Below are 20,797 nucleotides of genomic sequence, written 5' to 3' on the forward strand. Positions count from 1 at the left end.
GCCTAAACCTAAGTCTAAGCCTAAACTGCCTTTTTAAGTGTGACTGCTCATCTACAATTCATTTGTGCAGGATATGACAGTGTTAATTGAGATTTCATCCTATAGCTCCAGTTACATTGGGTGAAGGAAGTTATATTAAAAGCTTCTTGGATGTGAGTAATTGTCTGCTGAAACCATGTGGCCATCATGTTTCTACGTGAGCTTGTGTAAAAAGACCTTCAGTTTCTTCTTTGAAGTTATGGAATTTCCTATATTTCCCTTGTTTTTCTTTCTTCCTTCCTCTCTTCTTTTCTCCTTTCCTCCCTCCCTTCCGCCCTCCTTCCCTCCTTCCTTTCTGAAAGCTTTGGAAAAGCCCAGAGAGATGAGTGGAACTTATCTTAGCTGTCTCCATACTCGGGTTAGTTGGAGGCTAGTTCTCATCTACAATTGTTTATCAGATTCAGGTAAACATGGTGGTGTCCTGCATGAGAATGTTCTCCAGTTCCTAGGGAATGCGTACTTAGAGCTATGATTAAAGAGAGTTTGAGAGGCTACCTAGTGCAGCTATGGGGAAGGCATGGCTAAGTCTTATCATGGTTCTGCTGATTCCTTAACGGTTGTTAATAATAGTAATCAAAATAGTATAGGTCCCATTTACTGAGAGCCCATATAATGGGCCAAGCAATATGCTAAATGCTTTACCTTCATTATGTCGTAAACTCCACAAAACAGGGCTCTTTTTTTTCCTTTTGCCAAAAAAGCGGCTGTTTTATATGGTTCCAATTAATTTTATGTCTTTTATGTATGAGGAAGCTGAGACCCATATTTTACATAAGTACACAGTTGTCTGACTACAAAGCTGATGCATCTTCGATATATTAAGCTATTCCTTGATAAGATTTGGCCAGCTAATCAGTAACAAAGCCAAAGCTAGAAACTGGTTCCTCTTTAGGCTTCTGTCAATTAAAACATACAGTTTCCAAGATCTATGGTGTTTTGTTTGTATAAATCTCTAATAGTTAAAAACAGAGTACTAGAAACTCTTCTTTTCGTATTTGATGGATCTCATGAAATAGATTAACTACCATGTTCTATCGACTAATAACATCTCCCAGGTTCAAGTAAGCAGCATTTAGTGGCCCCTACAACATGTAATGTACCTGTGCACTGCTCAGGGGAATGAGATGTAGTCAGTGTGGGTGCCTCCCAGTGCCCTTTGCTGAGATCTTTAGAAGGCGGCCTCAGGAAGCTGAGTGTGGCAAGGGGGGTAGGTAAGAATGGCCTGGAGACGACCTCTTAAATCTTTGAGCACTGAGGCCTAATTTTCATCTCTCAAGGGAGGAAGCAGGCACTGGCTTTTATTTTTATTGTTAAAGTTGTATGTACTTGGAAAGAATTCAAACTATAGAACTGTATCCTGGGCAAGGTGAAGATCTGGCTCGCCCAGTCCTGCTCCCCACTTGTAGCCACTTTAACCTTTGGTATTTATCTTTCCTGACGTTTTTTCTATTCCAAAAGACTCTGAATCAGAGAAATGTCGTGGTGGGAGGAACTTAAGAAATCCTCAAGTCCAGCTTTTACATCTTGCGGAAAATAAGAGGCCCTAAGAGCTTTAGTGGGGTCACAGTTGTGGCAGCAGAGCTGGAACTACCCTGAGGGCTGTTAATGGGCACGCAGCAACACTCGGCTCGAGCTGAGCCCCTGTGCCCCTGGACAAAGTCAGCAGCGCTGTTCCATTCTAGACAAGTCTGGACTGCGAAAAACAAAAGTTGGAGAACTGAAGTTCAGGTTGACTTAGGAGTTCATTTTCAGGACTGAGGTCTTAGGTCATCTCCTCAAGTAGAAAATTGTATTTCTTTTTACTGTTTATCGCCTGTAATCTTATATCGGCCTCTTTCCAAATGGAGGAGGTGTTAGAATACCTCATTTTTGAGCCTCTAGCTCCTACAGTTCCTTTTTTCACTCTGATTATAAGAAAAATGACTGGCAGAAGTTGAACTATTAAAGCCCCCTGGTAGGCCAGACACCATTAGTAGTTCTCCCTGTGAGAGCTCTGGACAACGGGAGAATGCAGCTGACCTCTGTTCCTCTCAGAAGCTTACCAGCTGTCTTCTCCCTCTTCCCGTCAGGTCAAGCACCTTCTTTGGTAACACCAGAATTTATGGAAATAAAAAGTAACTCTTCATTTCAACAACATTGGGAACTTCTGCTATAAAATGATGCAAATAACATTATAGGGCCGTGACGCACTTAAAGTATCGTGGATCTCTGAGCTCTTGGAATTGTGCATGAAGCAATATCTTCGGGGTGTAATTGTGTAGAAGTCAAACATCTCTCTATATTTTTATACAGTAGAATATATATAATTTGTACAGTAGAATGTAGTCACGTTACCACTGATTAAACCTAGAAGGACATGGGAACAAGTGTAACCCATTTTTTTAAAAAAAAGTACCAAGTAGTAAACTCTGTCAATGTATACATAGGAGAAAGGCCCCACAACTCTGAAGTAGTTAGCTTCAGAAGTTAGAGGCTGGGAATCTTGACACGGGATAACATTTTGGTTATCTTTGAGCAGGTGCAAGTAGCTCTCCCTGCCCTTAGGACTTCTGACAGCCATAGCGTCTCTTATTTAAAAAGAAGAAACCTGATAAAATAAAAATCGAAATTGACTATGTGGCCCCCCCTGGATTATTGGACGCTCTTCAGTTTCAGCTGGCAGGTCATTTGATGGTTCCTTTGAGTGAAAATACTGAAGTTAAGAGCCCTTTCTCTGAGTTTCCTGGTGTAGGTCTTCATTATGGAGATTTGAAACCTGTCATTAGAAAGTTCTTGATATATCAGGCTATTACCATGTATAAAGTGGATGAAAGCTGCCTTTGATCTGTTCGTTTCCTTAAGTTCCTTCCAGGAGAGGTGATTTTCTTACTAGCTGTCAGTTCAGATTCTTTTCAAAAGTGTTAGACTTTCAAGCTCAAAGTTTCCTCTTAACAGAGATTCACCTGATTAATGGTGATATTGAATAAAGACGTTTTCCAGTGAGGTAAGTTACATAAATACAGAATTTTACTTTAATTATGAATAGTCAGATATATGTAATTGAATATTTTATTCCTTTATTTCCCTTGAGTTGTTTTATAAGACTTTGAACTTTAGTGTTTTGCCATCTGAAAAAAATATGAATTACCTATGTAATTCACACATACACCAGTGTGGTTGGGCTGTCTTCCCTCAAACCTATAGAGATTGGGCATTACCATTTTTCTCTAGTTTAGAGTATGGAAAGGAGAGTTTCATATCCTCCCTTTTCTCTTCATAAGGAAATGCAGCCTCAGCGTGATTCCGTATTGCAGCAGTTCAAAGAATTCTGAACCATAACCTGAGCTTAGTCCCAGGTGAGGCTAATAGTTTCCATTAATTCAAGTAGTCTTAGTGTAGATATAAATGTCCTATAGCCTCAGTGTCTTTTATTTCTCAAATTACTAACACTATAAGTAAGGGAAATCACTCTTATTTAAACGGATATTTGTTAGGCCTTACTGTGTACAGGGCATTGTTCTAGGTAATGTGGGAATATTTACGGAAGAAGACAATATGCTTCCTCCCCTATCCGTACATGGTCAGTTCCCTGCGCACATTCAGTGCTGTGAGGGAGAGAGGGATCTGATTTACTTGGAGAATTTATTTGGTATTCAAGACTAAGAAAAGAGCAGCTGTGCAAGAGGAATGTCTTTTTTTCTTAAAATTAAAGGAGCTAAGCTTGAAGAGGAAAGGATTTTTTTTAAAAATTTGTTTTAAAAAAATGTGACTGGATGATAAATTACAGTAATTGTTTTTCTTAAAGGAAATAGAATTCTGTACTCCTCAAAATAATGTCTGGCAAATTTTAAAGAACTCATTAATGGGGCAATTCCTACTGGAGTTGTAATGCAACCTACCTTAAGTGGGCGCTACAAAAAATTAAATATATTAGAAGTCAGTTATATTTATATTGTTTTTATTGGTATATTTCATTTTTACTGTGTCATTTGTAACTTTCATCTTGTTTCTTTATCTTTAGACTTGGAATGGCCACATATCAAGGTGAAGTTCAAAGTTTGAAACTGGATGATGATTCAGTCATAGAAGGAGTAAGTGACCAAGTACTTGTGGCAGTTGTGGTCAGTTTCGCTTTGATTGCTACCCTGGTATATGCACTTTTCAGGTGAGACTAAAGGACAAAAGAATTGAAATAATATGTATTTCCAAGGGCCACTGACTTTCTCAATGCTTCCAATAATGTTTAATACTTAATATGAAAAGCAAGTAATAGATTTCAATAATTATGTATATTTACTAAGGTATTTTATTTTCCTCTAGGCTCTAAATGCCACCATATATTTTTCCTGTCATCAACTGTCTTAGCAGATAAAAGTTAAATTTATCATCCATATTTTGAATAAAATGTCAATATTTTCTATAGGAGTATCACAGTTTAAAAATGTAATTTTCATAATTGAATCCATCACCTTGTAGGTGATAGAATAAGTGCAAAATAGTTTCAGTTTTTAAATGGAAAAATTGAGGCAAAAAAAACTTGGATAGGATTGAGGGGATTAAGATTAGAGTTAAAATTACTGTTATAGAATTTGGAATAGTACTTAAAGGTCTCGGATATCTATGTACTAATAGATAGACACTAGCTAATAAACTAGAAATTTAAGTATTAACACATAGAGATAAGTAAAATTTCATATATATTATTGAAAGCAGAAGTGGACAAAAAAGTATAAAATAGAAAAAGATTAATTCCAAAAATACAGATGAGTGAGTTTCCTGCAGAAATTATAGAAAGGATTGTTAAACAGAATGTGAACACTTAGGAAAAAATGATAATTAATTTACTCTTTTACCTCTGCATGGTTAGTTTCTTATTAGGGTAATGTTATCTTGATTTCAGTAGGATATTTTACACTTAAGTGGTGATACACTTAGGAACTTAATGAGGAAGTGAGGACTAGAAGATAGCAGATTTCTGTGAATTCACACCTGGTTGACAGGTTGTTCCCAGGAGTACTGACTAATGTTCAAATGTAAACCAAAAAAGGAGGACACTGAATTGTTGCAGGGCTCTGCCCTTGAGCCTCTTCTACTCATTTCTATTAACAACTTGGATGAAGAAGACATAAGAAGAATGCTTATTAAATTGTCAGTTGGGAAAGATAGCAAATGTATTGGTAAAACAGAATCAAGATTCGAAAATGGGCCATCCCATACATCTATGATCAACTGGTCTTTGACAAGGGTACCAAGACCTTTCAGTGGGGAAAGATTTCAACAAATGATATTGGGACAGCTGGATAGCCACATGCAAGAGAATGAAGTTGGGCCCATACCACAGCATTTGAAAAAATTAACTCAAAATGGGTCAAAGACCTAAATGTAAGAGCTGACCTATACATAGGAGTAAATTGTCAGGATTCTTAGATATGACACCAAAAGCATTAGCAACAAAAGAAAAAACAGATAAATTAGACTTCATCAAAATTAACAACTTTCGTGCTTCAAATGACATCATCAAGAAAGTAAAAACACGATCGGCAGAATGGGAGAAAATATTTAAAACCATGTATCTCATAGGCATTTGTATATGAATACATAAAGAACTCAAAACTCAGTAATAAAAAGGCAATCCAATTAATAAATGGGCAAAAGATCTGAATAGCCATTCCTCCAAAGAAGATATGCAAATAACCAATAAGCACATGAACAAATGCTCCACATTGGGGGGAAAATACAGATCAAAACCACAGTGAGATACAATTAAATACCCACAGGATGGCTAGAATCAAAAAGTCAGATAATAACAATTGTTGTTGAGGATGTGGAGAAATTAGAACCCTCATACGCTGCTGGTGGGAATGTGATGGTGCACCCACTTTGGAAAAACTGTCAGTTCCTCAAATGATTAAATATAGAGTTACTATATGACCAAGTAATTTCATTCCTAGGTATACATACCCATGAGAAATGAAAACTTATCTCTACACACAAACTTGAACAGGAATGCTCATAGCAGCATTATTCATAATAGCCAAAAAGTGAAAACAACCCAAATATCCATCAGTAGATGAATGGATAAACAAAATGTGGTATATCCATACAATGGAATATTATTCAGCTATAAAAAGGAATGCCATACTGATCATGGATGACACTTGAAGAACATGCGAAGTGAAATAAACCAGACACTAAGCCACATATGAATCTGTTCATATGACTGTCAACAATAAGGAAATCTATAAAGGTGGAAAGTAGATTAGTGATTGCTTAGGACTGAAATGGAAGGTCGGGCGGGGTATAGGAGGTGAGAGCTAAAGGATATACGGTTTCTTTCTGAGGTGATGAAAATGTTTTAAAATCGACTGTGGTGATAGTTGGACATATCTGTGAAACCATTGAATTGAACATTCTAAATGGGTAAATTGTATGGTAGGTGAATTATATCTCAATAATTATAAAATAAAAAATGGGTCATGACTAGGCAAATACAAATAAAGTATCTGCTCTTTACCTATTAAGAATGGGATGCAGATAGGACTTTATTGTCATATGAAACTCTCTGTGATAAATTGTTGAGAGACACATCACAAAACTATAAATCAAGTAACTCATTTTGTTTAAAAAGTATTTTTTTATAAGATGAATTTTATTTTAAAATGTTTTTCTTTTCAATTATTTGCTTTTCTAATTTCTCTACCATGGATATTTATTACTTGTTTAATAAAAGTCTTTTCCCCCAGATGGGAATGATGTGAAGCCCACACTGAAAGTTTCTGTTTAATAACTGACTGTGTGTTGTAGACGCTAGACTTAACAGCATTAGGCTGCGTTAATCAAAGTCCCCAAATAAAGGTCACCTCTGGATTGTATTCAGTTTGGGTCAAGAATTTTAAACTGGAAAACACTCAGGGGAGGTTATCACAATGGGTAAAGCTACCAAAACAAATATACAAAAATGCTTCAAGGAACTGGGGATAATATCGCTTAGGGAAAAAGACAAATAAAAACTGTCTTAATATGATGAGGGCTTGTTTTATTGAAGCAGAATTAGATTTATTCTGTGTAGCTTCATGGGTAGAACCAGGGCCAATAGGTAAAGATAAATAATGAGATTTGGGCTTACCCTAGGAAATAGCTTTTCAAATTATATAAGGTGCTCCCCATTACTTGGACAGTGTCGTGAATCTGTCAGATGATTGGGTGGGAGGTCAGTTTAAGTTCCTGTCCCTCTCTTCAGATTAAAATTCAGTTGACATTTGTAATCCTGTTACTTCAACTGAAATAATCAATTAGGGATGAGTTGGGGGAGGGATAGCATGCAGTTTAAAATTCAAGCAAAGGAACCTTCTATCTCTTTTCTGTAATTTCTTTGATATTTTTAGTCATTATAATTAATTCTTTTTTGTATTGTGGTAATAATATACATAACATAAAATTTACCATTTTAAGTATGCAATTCAGTGGCATTAAGTACATTCACAGTGTTGTATAACCATCACCATTATCTATTTCCAAAACGTTCTTATCATCCCAAACAGAAACTGTACCAATTAAACAGTAACTCCCTATTACTCCTCCCCTATCCCCTGGAAACCTTTATTCTACTGTCTGTCTCAATGAATTAGCCTATTGTAGATAACTCATAACGTAGAATCATACAATATTTGTCCATTTGTGTCTGGCTTATTTCACTTAGTATAATGTTTGAAGGTCCATCTGTGTTCTAGCATGTATCAAAATTTTATCCCTTTTTATGGCTGAATAGTATTCCATTGTATACGTATACCACATTTTGTTTATCCAGTCATCTGTTGATGGACATTTGGGTTGTTCCCATCTTTTGGCTATTCTGAATGATGCTGCTAATGAGCATTGGTGTACAAGTATCTGTTTGAGCCCTACTTTCAATTGGAATTGTTAGATCATATGGTAATTCTATGTTTAACTTTTAAGGATCCTCCAATGTGTTTTTCACAGTGGCTACCCCATGTTACATTCCCATTGGCAATGCATGAGGATTCTAGTTTCTCTACATTCTTGTCCAAACTTGCTACTTTCTGTTTTTTTGATAAGAGTCATCCTAATGGATATGAAGTGATATCTCGTGGTTTTGATTTGCGTTTCACTAATGACTAATGATGTTGAGCATCATTTCATATGCTTATTGGCCATTTGTATGCCTTTTTTTGAGAAATGTCTAGTCAAGTCCTTTGCCCATCTTTGAATTGAGTTGTTTGGTTTTCTGAGTTATAAGAGTTCTTTATATATTCTTTATATTGATGCACAAAAGTTTTTATTTTTGCAAACTGGCTTGGGCACAGTGGTTTTTTTTTAAGTTTTTAATTTTTATGAAGTCCAGTTTATCTATTTTTTGTTGTTGTTGCTGTGTTTTTGGTGTCATTAAAGAAATCATTGCTGAATCTAGGTCATAAAGATTTTCTCCTTTGTTTTCTTCTAAGATTTTTACACTTTTAGCTCTTAAGTTTGGGTCTTTGATCCCTTTTGAGTTAATTTTTGTATATGATGTGAGGTAAGGATCCAAATTCTTTCTTTTGCATATGGATATCCAGTTTTCCCAGCACTATTTGTTGAAAAGATTCTCCTTACCCCATTGAAGGGTCTTGACAACCTTGTCAAAAATCAATTGACTACATATGTGAGTTTATTTCTGGTCTCTGTGTTGTATTCTATTGGTTTATATGTTTGTCCTTATGCCAGTACCCCACTATTTTGATTGCTATAGCTTTGTAGTAGTAGTTTTGAAATCAGGAAGTGTGTGTCCTAAAACTTTGTTCTTCTTTTTCAAGATGATCTTGGCTATTTGGGGTCCTTTGAGATACCATGTAAATTTTAGGATGGGTTTTCCTGTTTCTGCGAAGAATGCTGTTGGGATCTTGATAGGGATTGCATTGAATCTGTAGACAGAGCACTTTGGGTGGTATTGACATCTTAAGAATATTCTCTTCCACTATGTGAACACAGGATGTCTTTCCATTTATTTGTCTTTAATTTCTTTCAGCAATGTTCTGTAGTTATGATTAACTTCTTTTTAAATCTTTTTTATTTGTTCTCCCTTCTTAAGCTATTAGTAAATAGCTGCCATTTGTTGACATACCAGAAGCCAGTCTGGTATGCAGTTTAAACTGGTGTGCAGTTTAACCCATAAACCACATACTTGCACATTTGTAAACTTTGATTCAAACTTCCTTTCTTGACCCAGGGTTTGGATATCATTTCTTTCCTCATATTTGAGGTTCCTGGCTCCTTTCCAGGGCCCCATATAACTTAACTGGTTTGATAGTTTTGGTTTCTTCTTTCAAAGAACAAAGAAGGACCATAAATTGTTCGTAAATATAATAATCACAACAAATGTACTTCAGTTCTGTATAAGAGCCACTGTTTTCCTTGGCATCTTACTTTAGACCTGCTTCGTGTCAAATGCCCTGTCATTTTCTCATAGCTAAGGTGATTATATGTTCCAGATCTTCTAATCTAGTTTTCAGTCTATCTTAATTATCCCATTGTTTTCTAGATTTTTGGTTCTTTACTCACAGTTTGCCAATCGCGTTTAATTACCTGAGCTACAGGTCATGTTCAGCATCTTGGGCTGTTTGTTCTTATTCTTTGGCTGTACTTTGACTTTTCTAATATTCTACTACCAGATTTAAGAATGGCGTGTCTTCTCTTTTATGGAAAGAAACCAAAAGAAAGACCTGCCAGTCACATGGTTTATATCTATACTCTGAAAAGTCATGATTATCTTTTGCCACTGAAAAGGGAATAGTTTTCCGCTGTAAAGAATGGAGAATTATTTACTGGTATTTAAGTGAGATGGTTCCTGAGCTGTTCCTTGATAGACTAATTTCACCACAGAGTAGCTTTCTTTCATAGGTCATTTATTCAGTCACAAGAACGTAACATTTTAAAATAAATAACCCACCAAAATTAGAGGTGTTTAAACAGAGTTCACATAGTTTCATTGTATTTATATTGAGCTTCTGATTACATATTTGACTTTAAATTGTTTTGGATTTCTTTAGTTTTCCCTATCCCATTAGAATATTGATTTCGGTTCTTATCTCTATTGGATACTGGTTCATCCAGAGAGTAAAGGCTCTTCTATAGAGTAACATTCGGATTGTGTGGACTTAAAATTATTGCTCTTAAAGAGTTTTAAGTTTAGAAAAACTTATACAGCCAAATGAAATTAAGCTGACTCACCCTCTCTATACCAACCTGGCTATCACTCCTAATTTCAGTACTCACATGTCTTATGCCATCCTCTTATATCAGCCACTAACTGCTTACCTTTGATTCTCCATTTAAATGGTTAATGTTAAGATACGCCATGGCCTTAAGTTTGATGCACTCTGCTTTGGTGGCCTGGGTTCATGGGTTCAGATCCACGGTGTGGACTTATTACCACTCATCAGCCATGCTGTGGTGGTGACCTACATACATAATAGAGGAAGACTGGCACAGGTGTTAACTCAGGGCTAATCTTCCTCAAGCAAAAAAAAGAGGAAGCTTGGCAATGGATGTTAGCTCAGGGCAAATCTTCCTCAGCAAAAAAAGAAAAAAAAGATACTAGTGGAATGTTAGGTTTTGGCTTTCCTATATTACATAATTTTAGTTTTTGTTTTTCTCTGTCCCCCTCCCCTCATAGATGAAAAGTTGGGAGAAAGACCCAATTAGATATGGAAAAGTGGTCAAATGCATAATAATATAGAGAATTATATAGCTGCTTATTGTGAAGGAATTTTACAAAATAAATATGTTAATTGTTCTTTATATTATTTGTAAGCCTGCAATTACATTAAATCCCCAAGGTATTAGGCCTCTGGATTTCATCATTTACCAGTTAACCCTGAAACGAGCTGATCATCAGTGGTCTCAGCACAGCCTGGAATGTCCAGTCCTGGTACTAGAGTAGAGCTGTGTACCATCAGTTACATCTGTTAAGTTACTAGTGGTTCCAGGTTGAAAATTAGACCTTTAAAGAAAACGGATTCATCTGACAATATTTTATATTTAAAGTTTATTCTATTTTATTCAACAGAAACGCACATCAAAACATTCACCCAGAAAACCAAGAGTTAGTGAGGGTGCTTCGGGAGCAGCTTCAATCAGAACAGGTAACTGTTGTCATATCAGCATCCGCATTTGTGTGAGGAGTAGATGTTATTACTCCCCTTTCCTCTGAAATTGTGATGAAATATTAATAAATTACTTTTTGGAAACATGGGCTTCTTTCCTGCTTTGCAAGTTACCTTAAATTATTCTATTGATTCTATATTTTTAGATTAGGCAAATGACTAGACAATCTATTCAGATGTTTTCAGGTGTTGTTTTTTCTAACATGCTTTAAAAGATAGCAGTTTTCTTATTATTGACTTGCGAGGAAATAATCACTGTCTAACTGGCTTTCTTGAAATGTGGTAGAACCATTCTTTCTAATACGTATTCCCCTAAGACCTACAAGGCAATAATCATGAGGGGTAGCTTTTTTTTTCTTTTCTTTTTCTTCAGTGGTCAGAAGTTAACAAAACTAGTTAGGCAAAGAAGAAAACTTTTCTTCTCTGCCTCTTCTTTGCTTTTAACTAGATGGACTCTCTACAACCAGAAATGTAGTATATTTTATGAAGGCTGGATTAAGTAGGATATTGTACACCTTCATGCCAAGATAGCAAACATCAAAAAACAAAAATTAAAAATTAATTTCCTAGCCACCAATCAAACTAATTCCAAAGATTGTTTTATAATTTAGCCATTCACCGAATATTTCTTTAACATTTGTCATATGCCAGACACTGTTGTAGATATTGGGAATTCAATCATGAACTAAACAAACACGAATTCCTGCCTTCATAGAACTTAAATTCATTGATGCAAAAAAATAGTTTAAGTGTCTTAGTAGTACTCTGTTCCAGAGCTGTTGTTATCAATAATTCATGCTGGGATAGTGTTTTATAATTTACAAAGTCATTTCACATACAACTATCTTGTTTAATCTTCAAACGTGATAAGTAAGGCTACTATTATTATCCCCATTTAAAATAGTAGATCACTAAGATTTGAGTAAATTCGCACTAGGATTACCTGAATAGATCTAGCTATATAGGAGTCTCAGATGGAGCTGGATCTTCCAGAGTTCTTTGTACCTCTCTCCCATTCATCTGCCTCACACCTTCCTCAGGCATGACATATAGTTCTCATTTGAATAAAGCTAGTAACTTAGCCTATTCTGTGCTGTCCTATATGCTAGGTACTAGCCACACGTGGCTACTTAATTTTAAATTAAATAAAACTAAGTAAAATAAAAAATTCAGTACTTTAGTCACATAAGCCACATTTCAAGTACTCAATAGCCACACGTGGCTAGTGGCTACTGTATTGGACAGCACAGATAAAGATCTCCATTATTGCATAAAGTTCTCTTGGACAGCACTGGTAATTGGTTTTTTGTAAATTAATTTCCAAAAAAGAATAATGAAGAGAAAAGGTAGAGAAGGGGACATTAAGTGATGTATGTTTTTCTTTTCTGCACCATTAAAAATGACATAAAAGACTATAATATCAAGGTGTGACTTTGGCTTATAGAATATTCTAGTATTTTAGGACTGTTTTAGGACAGGGGATTTTAGTTATGGTTTATTAATTTGGGGTGATAAAAATCTTTGATTTAGTTTGCAATTAAGAATAGCTCATATTTAGCAATTTGATACTTTTTTTGATAATTTGATATTTTTAATGCCAGCTGCTTTGTTTATAAGATGTGTGCTGGGTGCTATACAAACAAGTTTTGTGGGGCTGGCCTGGTGGCATAGTGGTTAAGTTCGCATGCTCCACTTCGGCAGCCCAGGGTTCTCAGGTTCAGTCCCAGGCGTGGATCTACACACCTCTCATCAAGCCATGCTGTGGTGGCATCCCATATACAAAATAGAGGAAGATTGGCACAGATGTTCGCTCAGGGACAATCTTCTTCAAGCAAAAAGAGGAAGATTGGCTTGGATGTTAGCTCAGGGCCAATCTTCCTCACCAAAAAACAGCAAAACAAACAACAGGTTTTGTTAAGTAAACGAGATACATATTAGGTACTAGTACTAGATAATTCTCTAGTTCCTAGTGTATTACTCAATGAGTCCTACAAATGAAGTCCTTGTCCTCATAGCACTCACATTCTAGTGGGTTCTTTGATATCTGATGCTTCTCGTACTGGTGATTCTATTCAACATTCCTGTTACAATCACAATAGTGATATAACTGAGAAACATTAAAATTTGATAATCTGTAGCTTACGCATTAGCTCAGCCTTTTGTTACTCAGAATAACTTATTCTAATGGAGTAAAAGAGAAACTCCTGAGTTCCTCTAGGTTTTTATCTTTAAATTGTGTTCAGGAAGGAGGATAGAGACCGTGCAGTTTAAATAAAACAACAATATAGCCTCATACTTTATCAAATTTATAAGACCTCAAACTGTGGCACATCTAAAAGTTGGTGAGGATTACACAGTATTGACGGTATTCTTAAGTATAATTTAACAGAAAGATAATTTTGAAAAGCCTCTGTGTGTCATATGTGTATATATATGTACGTATTTTCTCATCAGGATGCGCCAGCTGCCACTCGACACCAGTTTTACACTGACATGTACTGTCCAATCTGCTTACATCAGGCCTCCTTCCCTGTTGAAACAAACTGTGGACATCTCTTTTGTGGTAAGCAAACAGTGCTATACTTGGTAAACGTGACGATTTAGACCATGTTTGTACACAGGCTGGATTCCTAATTTTTCTCTTTGTCACATTTGTATTTCGTGAGCAGGGTAGATGGGTTCTGATAGCCTGTTCTACTTGTCAGCCACTTTTATTTAGTGTCTGTGGGTTCAGAAATTTAAAACACTAGTTATTCAGTTTCTTGATAAACAGAAATGTGTTTCTTTGAATGGTAATTCAAGCACATCAATAATCCCTCCTTGTTCATCACTCTTTGGTGGTTTCGTTGATTATTCTTCCTTCCCAAGGCAGGAAGCTTCTCTCAAAGAACTTCCTTTAGCTCTGCTGCCTCTTTTTGACTCTGAGTCAGTACAAAAGTTCTTAGCCTCTCTTTCTTTGTGGCCCCAAGAGGTCTGATGAGGGAGAATGAGAAAACCTAGAGCATGTAGTGGGACAAGAAGGGAATGTTGTGGGGCCGGCCCTGTGGCCAAGTGGTTAAGTTCACACACTCCACTCCAGCGGCCTAGGGTTTTACCGGTTCGGATCCTGGACACGGACATGGCACTGCTCATCAGGCCATGCTGAGGCGGCGTCCCACCTGCCACAACTAGAAGGACCCACAGCTAAAAATATACAACTATGTGCTGGGGGGCTTTGGGAAGAAGAAGGAAAAATAAAATCTTTTAAAAAACAGAAGGGAATGTTGTGGTCACACTTACTTAGTATCAGTAAGGGGTGCCTTCTACTCCTGGGCATTTTTTCCTGACCCTCTGGAAAGAGTTTGTGGAGAATAATGAGATACCATATAGTCATTGCTTGTTACGGTCATACAAGATTGGGGAGAGTCAGTGATTACAAACCTACTATGTGCTGGACACTTAACATACTTCATCTCATCTAGCCCTACAGATGAGGAAACCAAGGCTCAGAGATGTTAAGAAGTTTTACCAAGGGTAACCCAGCTGCTAAGGGACATAGCCAGGTTTTAAAACTAGATCTAACTTCAAACCATATGCTCAATTCGACGATGTGATTGGTGGCTTATACAACTACTCTCTACTTAAGATTTAGCCAGTCACGAAAAATACTTTTTTATTGGTAGTATTTCTTCTGTTTGAATAGCTGTATTCAAGATAGGGTTCTAATTGCTCCCCAAATGTACCCAATTTCCATATAAAGACTAATTTAAACTATAGAACAGAATGATCCTATAAATTGCTTTCTCCTCTGTATCTTTTGTCTAAGATTCACTATATAGAATTCTTAAGTATGTAATGTTATTATTTATGCTGTTGGGGATGACGTAAGTATTTGAAATCCATACCATGCAATGCAGGGTTTCCTATACCTTGTGCTCATTTAATAGGTACTGACAAATCCCATTATTACCTCATCCATTAATTTCAACCTCTTCCCTAAGGTTTTTGCCTAAGTAGCTAACAAATTATAAAACACTATTTCAGTGTCTGTCTTTAATTATCTGCTAGAAATGTTAATGAGCAGCAAAAATAATGAAGATGAGACTGGGAAAATTAAACGGCTATCAGAGAAAGCAGACACCTTTCCCCCTCTCTGGTAGATACTCCTCATCACTTTGATGCTCTATTTCTGAGTCTGGATGTGGCCTCAACCATCGTCATGCAGCACTGCAGGCAGGTGTTAGGAATCAGTGAGGCCTGGCAGGCAAGATGAACTCTGTTTGCCAATCGAGGGTTAGGTAATTCACTGAGTGGATAACCCGGTCAGATGAAAGATGGCTGGACTGTGTTCTTGCTTTTACCTCTGGGTCTGAGGTAATAGGGTAGATTGCTTCTGATATCCTGCTCTACTTGGTAGACACTTTGATTTACTGTCTGTAGGTTCACAGGTTAAAAAACACTATTCAGCTTCTCAAACAGAAATGTGCTTCTTTGAATAGTAGCTCAAGTCCATTGATGCCACGTGCATCAGGAGTACTTTAGCGTTGTTTCTGTACGGGGAACTACCACTCCGCTCCTTTACGGTGAGTTAAGAATAGCAGCAACAGACTTCATCTTACTTGCATTCGTAACTCACCTTATGTTATTTGATTCTCCAGCAGTCGTATGAGGTCTTATTCCCATTTTACAAATACACAGATTTAGAGAGATTGTGCCCCAGATTAAAGTCATTGAGTCATCTTTCCCAGCATCTTATTTAGGTGGATCTGTCTTTTTAAAGAGAAGGGGAAAGCGTGTCATTGCAGATGTGTGTGAGCTGAAGTGTCCCATTTGCTGGACCATAGCTTTTCAGTGCAGGCAAGCGTCCCTTACGTGACTTGCAAAACAAGGACACTTATACCCTAATTTGTAGAGAAGAGATGTGAGATTGAAACACTTAATATATGTCAAAACACACTGAACTTTTGGGTGAGAAGCTAAATCTAAGGCATCATTACAGATGTAATAATACTACTATCAGATACAAATTTTGCTTTCATATAGTTTCTATGTGAAATTAGATTGCTCAAAGTACTTAAAAAATATTATCCAGGGGCTGGCCCTGTGGCCGAGTGGTTAAGTTCGTGCGCTCCGCTGCAGGCGGCCCAGTGTTTCGCTGGTTCGAATCCTGGGCGCGGACATGGCACTGCTCATCAAACCACGCTGAGGCAGCGTCCCACATGCCACAAGTGGAAGGACCCACAACGAAGAATATACAACTATGTACCGGGGGGCTTTGGGGAGAAAAAGGAAAAAAATAAAATCTTTAAAAAAAAAAATTATCTAATTAACAGAGCCCTCTGAAAGGAGGAGAAGAGATCAAATAGGGATTGTTTGGCTTTTACATTGTCGAGCCGGTTTCTCCCCACAATCACTGTGGGGTCCTGTTTGGACGGCCTGTGCTCAGCCTCGGGTTTGCTCACCGGCCTCCACACACCATTTATTTCTGCCTTGGTGTTGCTCTTGCTATTCATAAACCCTGGAGCGTCCTCCCTCCTGTTTTCTGCCTAAGTCTTACTTCTACAAAGTTCAGTTCAGATCCTTTCTCCTCTACAGGTTACTCTAATGCATCCCAGAGAATCCTCCCTCTCTGCACTCCTTTTGTACTTACTTAGTATTACACGGTTCAAGATTTAATACCTTCTGATTGATTTAAGTATGTCACCTGGGTCTCTTCAATTTGATTGTCACTGCTTCTTCTGAATTCAGGACATTTATTTGATCTGGAAGAATCAGCATAGGGAACACAGGAGGGCTAAGCTAGGTTGCTCAGGCAAGAGTAACACTAGAGAGAAGACCCTGGGGGTAGAAGGGAGACAGAAGCACTTGGTTCAGATTCACACTGAGACCTGGATGGCCCCAGAAACAGGTGTCCTGCAGAGAAGAAAACGAATTGGCCCCTTAAACATCACACAGTATTTAAAAATTCATTTGTTCCTGGTCTGAACTCTTGCTCACCTGCCACTTTTCAAGGTCTGCAAACTCTTCCTTTAGGTTGCTTTTAGCTGTTTTGCTGCTCATGAACACCTTCAAGCAGAAGAGTCAAATCCATCCAGTCTAACGTTGATTCCATTATTGAAGTGGATTATGAACTTCATCAGGGCAGAGAGCATTACTCTTTGTATCCTTTGGTTCCTTGCTTGTACTACTTCATTACTATTATTCATACTTAAGTAACTTGGCTTTCTAAACTCTTAGAAAAATAGTTCTATTTTTGTAACATACATACCAAATTTGGAACAGAAAACCTATGCTGTGATTTGTTGGTTGTCATATTTACAATGATGTTTAATTAGTGTTTTATTTATTTTACATAGGAAATGCAGTATTTTCTATTAAGCCTCATAGCATTTGAAGGAGTTGATGCATGCTTGCTTTTGATTGTGTAAAAATGTCTGTATCTTAGCTGGTAGTTTAAATAAAAATATTTTTCAGTGGCTGGGAGTTGTTTTTAGATTTGAATTTGAAGGGTTGGATGAAGTAAAAAATATTTTAAAATAAGGTGGTACTGTTAAAATATTTCACATATTTGAAAGTTTCTCAGGATACATGGACTTTAAAACATCCCTATTGATGGGGTTTTTTTCCCATTAGGTACCTGCATTATTGCGTACTGGCGATATGGTTCATGGCTGGGGGCAATCAGTTGTCCAATCTGTAGACAAACGGTAATGTTTGTATCCAGAAAGCATCGTTTATGCCAGTTCATTTTGTAAATTTTTATACTTTTGTGTCTAACTTTTCATTTATTTTGATATTTTCACTAGAACTTCATTTATCCAAAGCTTCTATGATGTTACCCCGGTATTTTTTTTAAATGTCTTTAAGACGCCTCAAAACAAGAGAATTCCCTTTGAAATCCTTCAGTTGTAGTGAAAAGCAACTGGTGAATGATTCCTCGCCCAAATCCTAATAGGTGTTGTAATACCAGCAAAGGGATCACTGAACTTGATCACGAGTAAGCAAATATCCCCTCCCTATACTGCTCTGGAAAAAAATTGTTTTTCCTTTTTAATTTATTTTTAATCTGCCCTTCTCCAGTGAGGGTTCAGATAGCTTTAAATGATGAAGAATAATTTTTTTAAATGTCCCTTTTGGAGGCATAACCACATTGCATTATCCAGGACAGATAGAACGTTATAGTTAGCGTGGAAGCTACCTCAGGAGGGAGGCAGTAAGTTTTTATAAACATATATTGAAGACTGAAATGTCAGCACAGATGAGATATGCCAAATTTTCTCAATTTTTTTTGACAAACTAGAAAAAATACTGAAAAATCTGAGAAACTAAAGTTCTTAGTTTTTTAATTAGTAAATATAGCAAAATAGAACATTCTATCAGTTGTATACAGTTTTTCATAATTTCTTTTATACTTATTTTATTTTTCATTTAAAAATATATACCTTTCTGATAACAAGTTATGAACTTGTAAAAAGACAGCATTTCCTTGGGAAGTCTTCCAGTGTGCACAGTGAAGTCCTACAAAGGATAGAGAGCTTCCAGGTAAAGACGTCAAGTTGAACGCATATATTTACTTTTGCTTCCTCTTGCAACCCCACTGAAACAACAGAAAGGACACTTTGTGAAGGCATAAACCCACAGAGACCAACAAATAAAGTAAATGATAGAAGAGGCGATCATTTTTCAAAAATTCTTTGTTAACTATAACAGACATACAGAAAAGCACACAAAACAGAGAAGTACAGCTCACTGAATTATCACAAAGCAGCACTTGAGCATCAACGCTGAGATGAGGAAACAAGCTGGCCAGCAGTCCCAGAAGCCTCCTAGGGCCCCTCTCAAACCTCCACCCTCTCCCTCTCAACCACTGTCTGACTTGTATGATGAGCATTCCCTTGATTTCCTATAGTTTTATGACCTTAGCCAGGTCTAAGATTGTTTAGTTTTGCCTGATTTTTGGAATTTATCTAGATAAAACCATATAGGAGGTATTGTTAAATATATATACACATACATGCACATACACACACTCGTATATATACCTTTCAGCCTTTGTTCTGGCTATCCACTTTGCCCCCATCACTGCCCTTTTTTTTGGTGTAGAGAGAGAAGTTCAGGTTTTTCTCTTCTTTCTTGCTTCTAGATTCCCAACTTCTACCTCTTTCACATTTGACTTTTTATCACATGGTCAGGAGGAAAATTGATTTTTTTTTTGGTACTGCTTCTCCGCTGATTTGATGTGTGACACTAGGCAGTCAACACTGAAGCTTTTTTGCCAATACCACCTCTCATCATCTTAAGCTATCCGCCAGCAACACTGAGACCAGGCCATAGGTCCTTCATTAAAGAATCAGTTCTGCCACCTCACTCTTCTTGGCTCTACTGAGGCTTTTCGTAGGGCAGATATATGCATTAGCAGATGGTATCCTTTGGACCACCCATAAATTGGCTAGAGCTAGAAAGGTAAAGATATGATTGTGTTAATATAATAACTTTTGGTTCCTTAACTGTAGAGTAATTCATCCTGGAGGCAAGACAAGTGGCAAGTGCTCCACCTCCTGTTTCACTGGAAATAGTAATGCACAGGCTGCTGCTTCTGACTGGAGCATGCTCACTACTTCTCTCCTGAATGCACATACTCACACACCAGCGTTTCAAGGGCTGGTGCATTTCAAGCGCTAGCGTAAGTTTCAAGCTTTCTGGACACCCCAGGCAGAAGTCCTCACTCTCAGACATCATTAGAGTCATGAGCCACACAACAATGTTCAGTCAAGGAGGGACTGCATACAGGTCCATGAGACCAGTACCATGTGGCCTAGGTATGTAGTAGGCTAGACCATCTAGGTTTGTTAGGTACACTCTGTGATGTTCACACAACGAAACTGCCATTTTGCATTGCATTTTATTGTAAGGCAATAATAATTTATTCCCCCACCATGTTTCCTTTACTAAAAAGAAATGAGTGAAATGTAAATTCAGAAGCTTTTCTCATTCTATTGAATAATAATACAAAATGAAAAGAAGTAATGCAGAAAGTTGTAACAATTTTTTTCTGTGATATACAGGTAACCTTACTGCTAACAGTCTTTAGTGAAAATGACCAGTCTCAGGATGTCACACCATTGCGTCAAGATATTAATGATTATAACCGGAGATTCTCAGGGCAGCCCAGATCTGTAAGTAATGTTATAACAGGTGCAAAGTTAGAGGAGAATGATACTCCTCTTTTGTAAAGTGAGATTTACCAACAAATATTCTTTGACTATGAAAAATCTCTCAGTTATGTTTGTTGGGTAAAGTTTTTACCTTCGTCATTATTGTCATTCACTGAGTCACAGCTTTCCCAAGGACTACAGTTTTCTATCTAAAAAAAAAACCAGACATTACCAAACTCTTTATGAGATACTAGCAAAAAGCAATAGGAAAAACTGGAGGGAAATGTAAAATTATCAACTCCTATGTAATTCTAACATAAATAGCGTTTGTCTTATGAGAAAACTTAAACTGAGAACTCCTGGAGAGTTTTACAATTGTGTTCCACTCTGTTTTATTTACCCTGGCCACCTGTTTGAAATGTTTCCTTAAGGTTTTAGAGGGGTTTTTTTAATGTCATCTTAGCTATTCAAAAGCATTCTATTTTT

The 20,797-nt window shown here is 37.0% G+C and overlaps 1 protein-coding gene across 3 annotated transcripts in view; it reads left to right on the forward strand.

Annotated features, from left to right (window-relative positions):
- Window positions 1-20,797, forward strand: part of RNF170 (ring finger protein 170) — a 30,071-nt gene that overhangs the window by 2,047 nt on the left and 7,227 nt on the right. Inside the window, exons 2-8 of one of the 3 annotated variants that reach the window (XM_046648404.1) lie at window positions 3,300-3,374; window positions 4,040-4,183; window positions 11,081-11,156; window positions 13,632-13,740; window positions 17,790-17,863; window positions 18,636-18,698; window positions 20,222-20,332. In XM_046648404.1, the coding sequence (XP_046504360.1) occupies window positions 4,047-4,183; window positions 11,081-11,156; window positions 13,632-13,740; window positions 17,790-17,863; window positions 18,636-18,698; window positions 20,222-20,332 (570 nt within the window). In that variant the 5' untranslated portion in view covers window positions 3,300-3,374; window positions 4,040-4,046. The remainder of the gene's footprint in view (window positions 1-3,299; window positions 3,375-4,039; window positions 4,184-11,080; window positions 11,157-13,631; window positions 13,741-17,789; window positions 17,864-18,635; window positions 18,699-20,221; window positions 20,333-20,797) is intronic. The other 2 variants (XM_046648406.1, XM_046648405.1) reach the window with 2 other exon arrangements.

This window comes from Equus quagga, chromosome 22 (assembly GCF_021613505.1).
Source record: "Equus quagga isolate Etosha38 chromosome 22, UCLA_HA_Equagga_1.0, whole genome shotgun sequence".
Taxonomy (NCBI): Eukaryota; Metazoa; Chordata; class Mammalia; order Perissodactyla; family Equidae; genus Equus; species Equus quagga.